The sequence below is a fragment of the Saccostrea echinata genome, unplaced genomic scaffold (genome assembly GCF_033153115.1).
Source record: "Saccostrea echinata isolate AGI-Se365-2 ecotype Australia unplaced genomic scaffold, CSIRO_AGI_Sech_v1 ptg000030l, whole genome shotgun sequence".
Lineage (NCBI taxonomy): Eukaryota > Metazoa > Mollusca > Bivalvia > Ostreida > Ostreidae > Saccostrea > Saccostrea echinata.
The window spans coordinates 20,046,035-20,063,067 of record NW_026889779.1 but is presented as its reverse complement, the minus strand read 5'-3'; the positions used below and the strand labels follow the sequence as shown (position 1 = coordinate 20,063,067).

General features: G+C 31.8%; 1 protein-coding gene across 1 annotated transcript in view; it reads right to left on the bottom strand.

The window, feature by feature from the left end:
- LOC133196923 (collagen alpha-1(I) chain-like) overlaps positions 1-16,385 on the bottom strand; it is a 33,422-nt gene extending 17,037 nt beyond the window's left edge. Inside the window, exons 1-4 of the mRNA XM_061332769.1 lie at positions 16,229-16,385; positions 15,146-15,610; positions 1,306-1,467; positions 562-1,011 (exon numbers count right to left, since the gene is read on the bottom strand). Coding sequence (XP_061188753.1) covers positions 562-1,011; positions 1,306-1,467; positions 15,146-15,610; positions 16,229-16,385 — 1,234 coding nt within the window. The remainder of the gene's footprint in view (positions 1-561; positions 1,012-1,305; positions 1,468-15,145; positions 15,611-16,228) is intronic.
- Between the last annotated feature and the right edge of the window lie 648 nt (positions 16,386-17,033).

Sequence of the window (17,033 nt, the reverse complement as noted above, 5' to 3'; positions counted from 1 at the left end):
AACGTGCAAAGTTGGAAAGACTGTTTTGAATCCGTTCCAGATTTACTTTACATACACAATATATACAGAAATGATTCACGACTTTTTATTTTGTGGCCTCGAATTTTATTTCGTGGTTACGAATTATTCATAATGATAATAATAATAATAATTAAAAAAAACCTCATGCCATGTCCTTTACCAACCACTGTTAGATTTCCTAAAAAATTAACTGTGTGTGTTAATAGATATATCTGTTCATATCTTAATCAGATCTCATGAAAAAAAAAATAAATTAAAATTCACTATAGTATCTTTTATTTTTGGTGTTGACAAAGTTTCAATAGCAATAATATTTGATAATACTGAATTAAATATAATGACTTGTTGAATAGCGCGAGACGAAAACATTAATTTTTTTTCTAAAATTATGTACTTAAACACACATTCGAAAGGTAAAGAAAGAAAAGGGATCCTTTGAATATTTGATCTTTTCATCATTAAAACTTGTTCATTATTAGGTCATTAGATAAAACACACTGTCTATCGAGTTGAGTTGGGAAATGTTTCCCCCTTAATTGCCCCCTTTCTCTCCCTTTACTCCCTTCTGTCCCTTCTCGCCCTTCTCTCCAGCGGCGCCTGTAGCCCCCTTAGCTCCCGCATCACCTTTCTGTCCCTCAGCTCCTGCCTCCCCTTTAGTCCCAGCTGTTCCTGCGGACCCACTAGGTCCTGTTTCTCCCTTCTGTCCCTTCGTGCCGGCCTCTCCCTTTTCAGACAACCCCTTTTCGCCTTTACTTCCCGCGGAACCCGTCGCACCAATGGCCCCTTTGGCGCCCTGTTCTCCCTTATCACCCTTTGCTCCTGATGCCCCTTGATCTCCTTTCTGTCCGGTAGAACCCTGAGTACCTTGGATACCCTTATCACCTTTGACCCCAAGATCTCCCTTGGCGCCTTGATTACCCTGAGATCCTGTGTTCCCCTTGTTCCCAGTATCCCCCTTTTGTCCTGAAGGTCCTGGCTCGCCCTTCAAACCTAAAGGGATATAAATCATCTAGAATTAATTATAACGAAAAAGATATATCGAATATTAGAATTATAAACAGAGTAAAAAAAATCTTTTATTCCTATATATAGCCCTTTATTGTGCGAGTAATGTTAAACGAGGTCGTGGATTATTTCATTTAAAAAAGCACTATTAAACATTGGGGCAAATGTTCAATTCAAGACCCCTCCAGTTCATGTTATATATTTGCATTTTGACAAAATATTATTTAATTGTAATACAATAGTATATGTATAATTGTGTAAATATACCCATACACGTACCTTTACTGAGAATTAAGATGATATGTTGCAGGTGTTGCAGTTGTTTCTGTAGATAGTTGTATTGCTGAGACAGCCTATTTGACGTGTACCGCCACCCTGTTGTCTCAGGCACCAAGACCACGCCCACTGCTACCAGTAGCAACAACTTCATATTCATCCTGGCTAAAAAGAATATAAAAAGAAATTAATTTAATCTTCTTTAATGATAGCCCTTTATTGTAATATTTGTAAGCGGGAAGACAGTGGGACTCCAATCGTATTTTCAGGTCAAATTCTTTTTTTCCATGTAAAATAAGGATAAGATTTAATGGCGTACAAAATATAAAGTACTATAGTAACATACAGAAAAAGAAATATCAAACAGAAGAAAGCATCCATCCAACACAAACACATAACTCAATGTTTATACATGTGTACATGTATATAATACAATATATAATTTACGTCCATCACTAATTACTCACCTTAATTTCAAGTGTAAGGAGAAAACCCTGTTGTTGCTTACATTAGTTCAGAGTTGTATACCACTTGTTTTAGGAAACGTTCTCTTATATATAGCAATCATTGACTTGACCACAAAATGACCAATCCATTACATGTAAATTTATCCTTTTGAAGTCAATTTTGGCGAACATTACTACTATGACACATCTTTCATTCACGGCAGTCGTGAGATCTGATCGTCTCCGTATCCTGTAATTTAGGAATTCTGATACAGAACACGGACAGTGTCATCCTAGAGCAATGAATCATAATTTAAGATCAAAACTCGATGTTTGCATTTGCAAACATTTGAATTTTGAAGACTATATTCTTAGAAATTTCTGGATTCTTTAAGGCAAACCCAATCCTCGCAAGCCAGGGGTCCTGAGTCAACACGTTGGGCAAACCCTTCATTCTACGATTTGATTTTGTGTGAGATGTTGTTGAATGTTCTGTTGTGATATTCATAAAGAGGCAACAAATTCATAATTTTTTGACTATTTTCCATGTCACAGGGTATGGATAAAGGATTTCAAGAAAAATAGGGACCGGGCAAAGTTATAAATTATCTTATTTATTTATAAATTTAAAGGGGAAAAAATCAGAATAAAGTTTTGTCTTAACTGTATATAGTTTGCACTTCATGACTTGCTAAACTTGAAGTGTTTATCAGGAGAATTAAAGAACAATCCAGATCGATGACAGATGAAATACAAGCACCAAATGTATGAGAAATCATCTTTTCTATCTAATACTAAAAAAGACTTTTACTGGATTTGATTTAGTGTCTAGGGATAAAAGATGGTAAAATATAGACTTGTATTTTAGTTTTCAAAATATGACTAATTATAAATACCTGTACATATTATACAGAATTATCAGTTCACTCAAATCGTTCCAAACCCTGTTAAGAAGAATACTTAAATATATTTATATTTTTTATATAATATCACAAGAATTTTATCATACAGTCAAACTTCGTTAATATCTTGAACTCAAAGAAAAAAACCTTTGGGATATCCGAGGATTTTTAGGTATAAAGTGCATGGTTGAGACTTCCAGCTCACATTACCTATTCATGGTATTGGAGATATCAATATTCGAGATACCGAAGGTCAAACTGTATGTCTCTTAAAGTAATTTCTTACAAATAATTAGCATATTATAGGACAATGCAATGCAAACTTCATATTACAAAGATGTAACGTTACATAGATGTACATGTAACCTGACATTTCAGGGATAAACTGTTTGAAGCATAACTTTTAAAAATCGTTTGATAAAAGAAATTTTTTTTTAAATAATTACTTAATGAAAATTTGATACAGTCACTGTATCATTACTTAAATGTCGATGAAATGTGCGTACAAATTTTCGTTAAAAAACCATTGCTCAAATATCAAGTCTATGTACATATTTACATCTCCATTTTTTTTTTCTAGATTCTTTACAAATAAGAATGTGATTCATTTGCTCATGAACGCACAGGAAAGCGCATGAACATCTTGCATGCTAATTAGCTGCAATATGCTGTTTCTCGTAAAGTTTTGATAAACAATTGTTATTATTATTTTTTGAATTAGGAATATTGGTCAAATTCTTGCAATATATCATAATATGTATTGTTGTAAACTATATTTAACACTCCACTACATTTGACACAGTTTGTGGCTATACATACATTTTTACAACTGGTTATATTTTATACATTTTTGGATCGAAATTTACCCCTAGGTTCCGAAGAAGATAATATGAGACAACACTGACAGAAAATATACTCCGATACTTTTAGAAAATTTGAAATCTCAAAATTTTACCAAAATCAAAAACATCAAAACTTACGACTTTTCAACACTATATTTACTCCCCACGATAAATTAAAGTCCAGGCTTTTTGACATCATAGACAGCTGCTTTTTCAATAAAAACGGAACTCATAAATTTACTTACCTTGTCATTGGTCATTTGCAAAATTATTGTATTATAAACATTCTGATTGTATACACAAGTACTTTGAAGTTGATATTAAAAAGATGCTTGAGTTTCTGATTGACAATATTCATGGAGATAAAATCATTGTGGAGATCAATTTGTCGTAATTCCCATTGGTTTCAATTGCGCCCCGTTACTAGCAGACCTCTTTTGTATTCATATGAAGCAGAATTTATTCAAAAACTTCTACATGAAAAGAAGAACTCTGGCTGTAGCCTTCAGTTCAACATTTCACATTTTGACGACGTTTCTTCAATATTCATTTTCATTCCTATGTTGATTTGATATATCCCTTTGAACTCGAAATAAAAGATACCACAGAATGGAAATCTTATACGGTACCAATTTTGATGCACCAGATGCGCAACTCGACAAATTATGTCTCTTCAGTGATGCCCAAGCCTGAATCTGACACATCTATTTCATATTTGGATGTTTTACTAGAAAAAAACCTTATTGGTAACCTAACAGCAAAACTTTATAATAAACATGATGGCCTCAACTTTTCTATCATCAATTTCCCTTATTTATATATGTAGCAATATACCCTTATCACCTGGACAGGGATTTATATCTCCCAGTTGAATCGATACACAAGAGCATGCTCTACGTACGATCAATTTCTAAAACGTTGCAAGGTACTGGCACATAAGTTGATGAAACAAGAATTTCAACAGTCTCGTTTTAAAAATTCAACATTTCGCAAATGCTATCGTCGACATAATGACCTTGTCATCAAATACAATATACCATTATTCACAATGCATTGTCTATGGATTTTTCCGTTTGCACGGTCATGACAAGGAACACACGGCGGGTGTGACCGGTCGGCAGGGGATGCTTACTCCTCCAAGGCACCTGATCCAATCTCTGATGTTTTTAGAGGTCCGTGTTTGCTTTGCTCCAAATCTATTGTTTTAGGGGATTTTTGAGCTAGACTACTGTTCGTTATCTTCGTTTCATCAGATAAGCTCGATCACCTGAGCATTCAAAACACCGACATATATTCATGAAGCTCTTCTAGTCATGAAGCGCCGTAGTTTCTGACGTCATGAATCATTTATTTTTTAAATGTCTGATACATTTATGTATCAATTAACTAGGAAATACATGTAAATCATGACTTATTTATCTTACATGCATTGATATTTAAAGAATTTTGGTGGATGTAATGCAGGAAAACCTTCTCTTCCTAACGCACCAATCTCGGCAGTATGAGTTTGTGTTAAAGATTTACGGAGATGCTTCTGTATGATTTTGTGTAGTGACATTTTCTGACAGTACTTGAAGCATTATCTTCTTTATTCTGAGTTCATATCAAATAAAAGCATAAAAATTGTTAAAATTATGTTTTTTATAGCGTTTTATTTTAAATATCCTTTTTAGGGGAAATATGCTGTTGACGGTATGCAAAGATATGTGGTATGTTTATTGTATTGGTCTTTCATGATGTCAGAACACACATATTAACTACAGAGTGATATATGAATAAGGATACAAGTGAAAGTGTATTGGTTTTTTGTGCAAATCCATGTAGAACTACATGTAATGGAATTTCCTCTAGGAAATATAATATAAAATACTACATGTAAATTCTAAACCAATACCAAAGTTTTTAACACTTTATTACATAAAGAGGGCAGAAAAGGATAAATATCACGAGATCCTACTAAGTGTGTCACAAAAAGACAAATTGTGAGAAAAATGTTTAGACTTGTATTTATGTGGAATTCAGTACTAGATTAGATTTACTGAGTACACAAAAGCTTTTTTTTTAAAAGCAATAGTAAGTCAAACGCATAACAATATTATCTATAGATCATACAGAAGAAAACTTGAAATTTCTTGTTTTTGTTTTTGACATAACATTGTGCTTATTAAGTGCATGTAATAGAGAAAGCCATATGATGTTAATTCTAATTTTTCCCTCTATGTCTACCACACATTATATACGTTTTCTTAGGATTCATCCTTGAACAAGTCAAACCATTGTTCAGCTCAGCGAATTCTTTAAATTTTGGTAAAATTCCTATATCTCTGAAACAACATATAGAAATAACATTTATCCATAATTGTCAACTAGAAGCCTTTTCCATGAAGTAAAATTTTAAACAACAAATGCAGTTCTGTCAGAGTACTTTTATTATATCAGACAAGATGTACCTGACTTAATTACTACTTTCGTACACTGTAAAAAATAAGTGTTTTAAATATAAACACCAAATTGCCACAGATAATAACACTTTAACACGTTTAAAATTTAAACACTTTGTGAAGTGTTTAAGAAATAAACATGTTAGAATGTTTCTAAATTCTAAACACATGATGTTTAATATTTAAGAGGCAGTCCACCGAAAAACCAGGCAGTATTGTATTAATAGGCGGCACATCGAATGTCAGGAATATTTGATATTTTATTAAAAACAATAACAATGTAGCCTAAAAGGAATAATGTAATTGAAGATTTGTTTGATAATTGCTTATTTAGTAAAATATCCTTGTGTTTTGTGTTTTTGAATGCCCCTATATAAACCATTGAATGTAGGTCAGAAACAAAGAACTGTAATTTCTAATACATTTTTCACAGGACTATAATTCACACTTAACTAAATCTAGAAATATTTCAACTTTTTGTTTAAAAAATAAAATCGGTGGGAAAAACACTTTTGATAGTAGTTTTCTGGCAAAATATAAGGACGTTTTTATGAAATTTTGCGATGCAAGAGTTATCTCCCGTGGCATCGGTAAATCTGCTCAACACCTTTTTATCGGAATCCTAGTGAAATATTTAGAATCGATACACTAAAGAAAATAATTAAGCAAAAAAATAAATAATTTATTTTCAAAATATAATTTATTTTCGCCTCCAGACGTAATATTTAGATTAAAATTGGCTCTATTATTCAGGTTGAATCCACGTTTCCATTGATGTATCAGTGACGTCATATACCTGACTAATATTGCGTCACAATGAAATAGTTACAAGTTTCCAGAGAAGTTTGTAAATTCTTTGCGTAAAAGTATAAAGAAAAAGATTTTTAAAAAATGATTTCTCTTTTTCTGTTTAATTACTCTTCAGAGTGCATTATTCTAAATGTTAAATAATATTTTAATATCAAAATGTATTTTATACATGGGCGGCGTCTCAGCTAGATGACGTTTTGATAAGTAATTTTATACATGTCTGAGAACTATTTTTTTTTTAACTGATTTACTAGGATATGCGTAAAAATAATTAATGAAGTGTTTATCATGAACATTTCTTATAAAATTGGGAATCAATGATGAATGTTTTAGATTTACGCAACACTTAATTCAACGAAGTTGAGATGTTTACTTCATGATAGTTGTAAAAACTTAAATATATTTATCTATGCAGTCAAATCAAAATAAACAATCCGAAGTACGATTAAAAATGAAAAAAAAAAACTGAAAAATAAGTTATAAAAATATATTTATTGAGTTAAACTACTGCTGAACTCCCCACTATAATTTGGCACTAAAACGGAAGATGGTTTAGTGAAACATTTCGTTTTTTTGTTTATTTTACTTATTTATTTTTTTAATTTGGCGATTGAAACAATCACACACTCACATTTAATATGGAGTTTAAACATGTGACTATGTTGGCCAATTCTAAAATGTTTTCACGTTCATGAAACCAATTTTTAAAAATAATGATGTCATGAACCCCCCCCAACCCCCAACCCCCCCCCCCCCCTGCTTTTTGCTTGCGATTTATCGGCTCTTGAATAATGATACTATATATGAAAGAACTTATTTTCTTATTTATATAAAATCAAATTTTGTAAAAGAGGAAAAGGCTTTACAGATGACAGGTAAGAAAAAACTTGGATAAAGTCGAGACTGTACACATAAAAATATTTCCTGTATTTAGGCAAGTTTAATTTCGCCACTGATAGAATTTACTCTTTAATTCCTGAGGAAATAAAAAAGAAATTTTACTTGGAAATAAGATAAATAATAAAGCTAGAAAGCTGCCTGCTCTCATTTGTTGCATAATGCATGTACAAATACTTTTTTTTTAATACCGAGTATCTATTAAGAATTCAATCAGATGTTTTACATGTAATCTTCATGTACGTAAAAGACATTAGTAATTTAAATAATATATAAATTTGAATCTATGGTTACACTCATTTAAAAACAGTTAAATGACTGATAAGAAATAAAAGACAAGCATATTTTTCTGATAAATTAAAATGAAGAGCCAAATTTAGGAAATGTTTCTAAATTTACAGTAAAAACCGATCCCGATCCGATCGAAAATAATGCAAAATTAACAAATTTATCAAACTAAAGGCACCTGCCACCTATATAACATGTTAAAAAAATAAATCAAGTAAGTTTTTACTCATATTACAACAAAAGAGCCAAATTTAACATTACAATTATAGTATTTTTTTCTTTATATAATTCCGGTCGGGATCGGTTTCATTTGGGAAAATTATAAAAAAAAAAAAAAAAAAAAAAAAAAAAAAAAAAAAAAAATTTGACTCCTTTTATTTCTTTCAATATACCTGTTCCCACTGATTTTATTGAGTGATTCAAAAGTTTGTACTTTGTATTCATAATAACATAAGAAAAAAAATCTGTCCTTGTAATGTATTGGGTTTTATAACGTAATGAAAATTGGATACTGAATTCAAAAAGTTACTTGCTTAACTCAAATTTGGACCATATAATTTTTTTCTAAAGAAGTATAAATTGGAGTCTTATTCATTAATAAAATAAAAGATAAGAGTCTATTCTATAAATAATATTCATCGACACATCCAGCTTTTTAGTATCTGTTACATATAAAACAAAATAAAAACGTAGTAATTTTTTTTACCCTTATGTTGACCTTTTTGCACTTAAAATTAAGCATTTACCAAAAATAGGACTAGAGGAGCACTAAAATTTTTTTAATGTTGTCATGTGTAAACACTTGCTTTAATAAGTCTACATGCAAAAAATAATTAAAATCCATGACATGCGATGTGCCACCCATTGCCTGGTTTTTCGGTGGACTGCCTCTTAAATACTTCCTTCTCATTCTGTTTAAATACTAAACACTTCAAAAACACAAAACGTTTAAAGATTAAACACTGAATAAACACAAGGAGTTTACTAAATAAACACCGTACGTGTTTAAAATTTAAACATTTCATGTTTTATTAATAAACACGTTCAACCTAAACACTTAAACATGTTTATTCGATGCAACAGATAATAATCACTTAAACATGTTTATACGTCATTTTTTAAACACTTCAACGTGTTTAATTTACAAAATAAATAAACACTTAAACGTGTTTATAAGTTTTCAACATTTTTATTGAAACAAACATAAAACTACAAAACACACTGTTCTTGATGATGAACATGTACATAAAGCTTAATTAGGCCAAAGTTTTTATTTTTATTGGTTTACGATTTTCTGTCTCCAAAAAATGCATTGGGTGGTCGAAAAATAAAAATAAAAATAATTTAGGATTCAACAATTTCATTTTAAAATACCAGCAATGTTTATTTTAATGAAAATAATACACGTCAATAGTACTTTTAAGTTTTATTGTCTAGATCACATAACTCTTTTTATTTAATTTTAATTCATTTCTAACTTTAGACTGAATGTCATTTTCATTTAGTTCTGATTTTTGTTTATCAATCAGTGCTTGGTTCATGATGTTCAACTTCTTTTTGTGCTCTTCAGTGATATGTGATGTGTTATAAACCTCAGTATCCCCACAAACTAAAAATAAGGATCCAAATTTAAGTTAAATTTAGATTGAAGAAAAATACAATTTAATTGTTTAACAATACTGAAAGTAATTAACGTTGAAATAAAAGTTATAATAATTTGATCATGCAGCTATCAAATTTAATGTTCCAATAATTCTCAATCAAGTCCTTCTTTAAATTTTGTTATGTACCTGCACAGTAAGCAATGCTCATTATTTACTTTATAGTAATTCAGAGGGCTCTGATCTCAATTGAGTATCAAATTTGCAAAGATTTGTATATTAAAATTACTTCTATAAATTAACAAAATGTTTTATACACATTTGAATTTATACAGTGAAATACCAGTCAGCTTTACTTCAACTAAGATGTATCTCTCAACACTAAATTGGCTTCACTATTATCCATGGATTTATCAGCCTATGATTTTGGGAAACACCATTTTTGGGGAATTGGGAAAAAATATTGGCTATATGATGAAATTGGAATTTTTTTTAAAATGTTGCTTAAATCATGTATTCAGGGGTAATTCATTTAACATTTCAGCATGAACTCTAATTTGGGCAACCAAACGACAATTAAATATGATCCATCTTCATCATACAATGATACAAGATCAATTATGAATAATAGACTAATAAAGGTAAAATGGACTTCAATGAGTATAAAGTATTTTTACAACTTAGGGTAGTACATGTACATGTGTGTATGAGATTTCAATTTAGGTCATTATAGTATCTGTTTCTGGAGATTATAAACCTCCTGCAAAAATTATACTAAGTACACATTTTCTAAAAGTCCTCTTCACTTGCAGATCAATAGAGTAGGTGGAAATAACTTAATAAATCTATATAATTACACAATATCATTTTTAGAAAAACGGAGGAAATTCGGATTAAAAGTTGGCGATGTTTTTTCAGTGTTTTTAAACATGTGTTATGACTGTAGCTTTGCTAAATGAGTTAAATAGATGAAAATTACAGACAATCTGACAATTTTACTTTTTTCCAAAGATAATTAAAAATAAAAGCATTGTTCACCAACTGGGAAAAAATACTGCCAAATTGGAAAAACTGAACTCATTTTCAATTGGGAATGAAGCCGAATGTCGGCCCATGAGAAGGCACTGATAAATCCCTGTTATCTATAGGTGTATCCGTGTCTGCTAGGTCGATCAGGGTTGGGCATACACTCTCCAATATTACGGTATGAATTTAGCCAATTGAGACATCGCAATTAAAGAAAGGGATCATGCATCCAAGATTTTATTCACTTTTCCATGCAGAAAAAGTTCTTTAAATGTGTGTCATTGCTTTCAGTGAGGAATTACCTTGTTACATGACAGAACCGCCATTTTTGGTTTGCACATGTGTTTATTTACGGTCACCTAAATGTTTGTAAAGGGTTCGATCATATATTTATAAGCGCTTATTTGACTAAGATGCATTCTAAATTTTAAAACCACCAGTTCAGCTGAGAAAAATCCGGAAAAATATTTCGGAAAAAGACATTATTTTTATTTTCATGATTGGTGAAAATTAGGGTCGGCGGAATCGTAAACCAATTGAAAAAAAAACTTTGGCCTTAATAAATGATTTAATGTTGAATAGAGATTCAAACTTTATAAACAATTATAACATTTACCAACACAGGGGGAGGGGGTTGAAATAGTAAAATCACTTAATAAAATGAAATATTATTTTTCAGGAATAAAATTTTGAAACTTTTATTTAAAAAAGGGACAGGGCGTCCATTACATCTTTTTTAATAAAACAAACCAATTCATAATTAAACATGTTAAATATAATGCACAAATGTTGAAATTGTTATTTATTGCCTGGGTACGGGATATATACATTTTGTATGTATTGCAGTCCGGTAAATCCGGTTGTACCTGTATAATTTTACTTTCACTAATATTCAGAGTTTTAGCCAAATGAAGAAAATTTCCAGTTTTTACCTGTAAACGACTAATTCATTAAATATTCTTGCAACTTCACAAGAGCTGCCGGGGTATCACTCACTAAATTTCATATAATTTTCTAACTGAGTTAAACAGTCTCCTCTGCTTATGTGTAAAATTCAGGTTCTTCTGTCACGGATGATGATCTCCAGTTTTCCATTCTCCAAGATTTTATTCAACCTTAGTATTTCTAATTCCCTTTTCTTATCAGAAATATCCTGAAAAATAGATAGATAAAAAATATTCACTATGCCAATTCAGAAAATTATCTGTAAAAGAATACATTGAGATAAAAAAAATAATTTGTTATCCTTAACGCCAATTTTAATTATATAATACATTCTGAGAAACAAGTTTGAAATAAAAATCTGCAATACAAATAAATCATATAAGCATACAAACAGTGTATACACTAAAAAATTAAATATTAATGTACCCGCAGGAGCAGCCCAACAGCAACAATTAAGAGAAGGGGGAGGGGGTTATCCGAGGCATTTTCTATCATGTAAACAACACTCTCCAAAAATGTAAAGTCTCCTTAAAGAATACATGCGCGGGCAGGGGATAAAAAATGTTGTTGTTAACGCATATGTGTTAATTAAGTTATGTATGGTCAGCAAATAATCATAATAATGCGTGATAGGGAGCATAAATTTTATCAAGGGCAGGTAATTGGATTACATTTACTTAAATTTCATGTTGCTGGGAGACCCAAAACTATTGTAGGCTAGGAAACAATGATGTTATTGTTTGTGTGTGTGTGTGTGAGAGTGTGTGTTAGGGTGTGTGTGTGAGGGTGTGTGTGTGTGTGTGTAAGGGGGGTGACCCCTTTTTCTTTGAAATGCCCTTTAAACTCACCTCTCAAGGTTAAGTGTGATCTTCGTTTAAAATCACTTTCCTTTATCAAGTAATGTATTCTTCTCAGAATTCACAATATGAGATGAACGTCCCTGCAAATTAATTAGATATCGCAATATTCTTAAAGACTACAAATATTTTATGCCGACCGCTGCACATGGCCGCATTTGCACTCAGACGATAGGCCTAACAATCCTGCATTTCATAAATGAAAAGCAGTATAAATACCTCCTGTTTCCTTGTTAGATATGGTGTTTTTGCCAGTATATGCGTGATTCTGCATCTTCTGCGTTCAAATGGCATGTTATGATATAATCAATTGCGTCATTTACTATCATAACGCATTAAACACAGGTGTTTAATTTGCAATTTCTATATATATACCATGTGTTTAATTTAGAAATATATGATGGTTAAGAAATGAACACTCGTGTTAAACACCGGTGATTAAAATATTGATAAAATTATAAAAGTCATCATAATATATGTTTCTCTTTCCCCTTTAACAGTTTATGAAATTTATGAATTTTTGGCACAAAATTACCATAAATTAATGTTAATTGTAATTGCTTTTGGTATGATCTAAAGTCAACGTATTGCCTGGCTATTCGTATTTTTTCTGTGTCGAAAAATATCTACTGGTATGTACGGAATTACTTCATAAATTAAGAAATTGTACAAATGGCAAATGCACACAGCAATACTGAGAAGCAACACCTAATTTAATTTTTTGATTTGATGCATATGAACATTGCGTGTTTAAGATGGATGATTAAACACGCTACTTATTGAACACCAATTTAAATAGTCGTGTTTATATGTTAAACGCTAATGTTTTGTATTTAAACCCACCATGTTTAATTGTAAAACACGACTGTTTAAAAATTAAACACTAGTTAAACATCATTTTTTACAGTGTAGAGTTTTTCTAAGTACCGAGTAAAACTACTGGCAGGAACGATTGATATATCTCCCTTTTTAGCATATGTTAACTTTATAAAATGTCAAGTATCTAGATCTGCTTCTGAATTCAATATTTAACAGATTTAGAAGTATAATTACTAGTAGCTTTAAATAGTTCATGGATAGTAAGAAACACTGCTTTCTGAAAAAAAATGTTCTTTTAGTAAAAAAAAAATAAATGTGTTCCCCGGTCTAGAATTCCCAAATTTATAGTAACGTGTTCTTAATTGTGTATCTTATTTTTCATGCATGTCTCCAAACTTATTTGATTCACAAGAGCAAGCTCCGAGTATGATCAATTTTTAAACCGAGGCATGCTACTGACAGATACATGCAAGTTGATGTTACAGTGATTTCAACAACCTCAGCATTTCGGAAATTCTATGGTCAATGTAATAACCTTGCAAATATAACCTATCATTGGATAGTATAACCCGTTATTTCATACAAAATGTTAATTGATCTTTGATCAATATATAGCTCACGGTGGGTGTGACCGATCGACAGGGGATACTTACTCCTCCTAGGCACCTGATCCCACCTCTGGATTTTCCGGGTCTCTGTGTTTTATTTGTATTTTAAAATTTCGTTGTGCCATTATATTGTAAAATGGTGGGAAAATCACCTGAGTTGATAACAGAGTATCATCTTAGTTTTGATACTCGGTGACCTTCAAGGCCCAGTCACTTGTTCTTCAATGGAAAGGTATATGAATTGTAATGTTTTCACTGAATTGGGGAGAATATTGTAAAAATCCTTTTAAAATATTAAATTTAGTTTGCCGAGTTTCTTCTTTCTTTCTCGTTACTTTTTTTTTCCATTTTGAGAGCACCTTACTTTAATTTCAACAGAAGAGAATAACAATGGTAAAAATTCAGAGTTTTCAAATTTCTTAACCATTGAACTGTTAAAAAAAAAAAGTAATCCTACAAGTTATTTTTCACTTTCAAGTTTTTTTAAATCAGGAAAGTAACAGTATGGACAATGTGTGATAATTCTATCTGTTTTACTGAATATACCTGAATAAGAAAATCCATCTTCCTTTCAAACAATACTTATTACCTTAAAATAAATATTGTCCACATTTGTTGATGAAATACATGTATGATCACTGTTCTAAAAATTCTGGAAAATATCTGTTAGATATACATGTATCTGTGTTTGTGTGCGTGCGTGTTGGAGAGATAAAAGTATATTGATGTGATATTTACCAAAATTTGCCAGTTATACAATAATCTTGAAATCAGGGGATAATTCAGTTTACTTTATTATTTTATATTGATATTCTATTTCGAACAGTCGCTGATGTAAATGAAAGAAATCTCCTTTTATAAACTTCAACAGTTCTCATCCAAACTCTCTCTATATTGAAACCAACATACATGTAGTTACAGTCATCTACGAGATCCTGTTATAATTAAAAGATGTACATCTCTTTAAAATCTAACAAATTACATATATTAACTGGCCCTTAGCTTTTGACTTTTATTCAACTCAAACTATTTAACTATTCAGATCTCAAATAAAGAAAAAAGAATGAAAAGGAAAGAAAAATTCGCTTTAGATATCATCTTTTATTTTTATTGTTGATAATATGTAACAAAAGTGTGCAAATTCTTTTCTCTGTTTGAATTACAATAATAAATAAAAAGACGCAATTTTGAATACATAAAACGCATTCTTTTTGGTTACATGTACTAGTATTAAATTTTACCTGAAATGATAAAGGAAGAAAAGGGATTCTTTGAATATTTCATCATCAGCAGATGTTTATCATTACATGTAGGTCATTAGGTAAAACATGCTACTGACGGAGTTAACTAGGAAATGGTGCCTCCTCCTCCCGTGCTCCCTTTCTCTCCCTTTACTCCCTTCTGTCCCTTTTCGCCCTTCTCTCCAGCGGCGCCCGCAGCCCCGTTTTCTCCTGCTTCCCCTTTCTGTCCCTGATCTCCTGCCTCCCCTTTAGTCCCAGCTGTTCCTGCGGACCCACTAGGTCCTGTTTCTCCCTTCTGTCCCTTCGTGCCAGCCTCTCCCTTCTCACCAACCCCCTTCTCGCCTTTATCCCCCGCGGGACCAGTCGCACCAATGGCCCCTTTGGCGCCCTGTTCTCCCTTATCACCCTTTGCTCCTGATGCTCCTTGATCTCCTTTCTGTCCGGTAGAACCCTGAGTACCTTGGATACCCTTATCACCTTTGACCCCAAGATTCCCCTTGGCGCCTTGACTACCCTGAGATCCTGTGCCCCCCTTGTCACCAGTGTCCCCCTTTTGTCCTGAAGGTCCAGGCTCGCCCTTCAATCCTTCAATCAAAGTAATTATTAAGAAAATCATATGACAAAGACATTTAAGACATATAAACGAAAACCATTCCACACAACATATCTCAAGAATTTAATAAATGACCTCCTATAATTTCAATATCAACAAAACAAGGGCAATATACGTAAACAAAGGCTATAGAGTTCATATCATTCATATTTTTATAATATTGGGTCAAAATTTGGTAAAATTTAGAAAAAATATATAGGAAATTAATGGAATAATGAACAAGATTACAGGTATTTCGATACCTTAGACTTTGATTGGACGAACAATATGTATATATGTGTCATTTCACACATCAGCCTATGGATATTTTTTTTAATTGTTATTATTTATGTATAGGGCACGTAGAAAACAATTTTAGTTTTTTATCGAGAGGGGGGGCACAACTAATGGAACTTCCTTGACAAGCTCAAAAAAGTAATGAAACGTAATTGAGGGGAAACTGCCGTAAATTAGAATTGGTTTTCTCTTGAATGGCATATACTGGGTTCCTTTAACACCCCCACCTCACCCAATTAATGAAACTGTATTAATTTAAGGTTTCTTAATCAGATACCTTTTATCAGTTCTGATATACTTATTCAATACCATACCTTTACTAAGAATTAAAACAATGTGTTTTAGCTGTTGCACTTGTTTGCACAGTTTGCGGTACTGCTGAAGCAGGTTGTATGATGTGTACCTCCACCCTGCTATCTCAGGCACCAAGACCACAGCCACCGCCACCAAAAGCAACAACTTCGTATTCATCCTGGCTAAATAAATATACAAAGAAAATAAACTAATCATGATAGCAGTTCATTGCAATATTTGTAAATGAAAAAAAATATGATTCCAATCGTGTTTCTGAGTCAAAAACATTACTCTTGTCATCTATCATTCATATCTCACCTTAATTTCGAGTGGATGGAAAACCCTGTTGTTGCTTACATTAGTTCATAGTTGTATACCACTTGTTCTAGGAAACGTTTTCTTATATATAGCAATCATTGACTTGACCACAAAGTGACCAAACTACTATATTTATCCTTTTGAAGTCAGTTTTAGCGAACACTACTACTATGACACAGCTTTCATTCAAGGCAGTCGTGAGATCTGATCGTCTCTGTATCCTGTAATTTAGGAATTCAGATACAGAACACGGACAGTGTCATCCTAGAGTAATGAGTAATAAAAACTTGACGTATATCTAAACATTTGAATTTGGACGACTAAATTCTGTGTCTCTAAATCAAACCTTTCATTCTACAACTTGATTTTGCATAAAACGGCTTTAAACGAACGCAAATGCATCGTTTTTTCTTATTTCCATCCCATAGGGAGGTATTTCATGACTTGCTAGACATTTTGAAGTGTTTATCAGACAAAAGAAAAATCCAGATGACTAGTGATGTACAT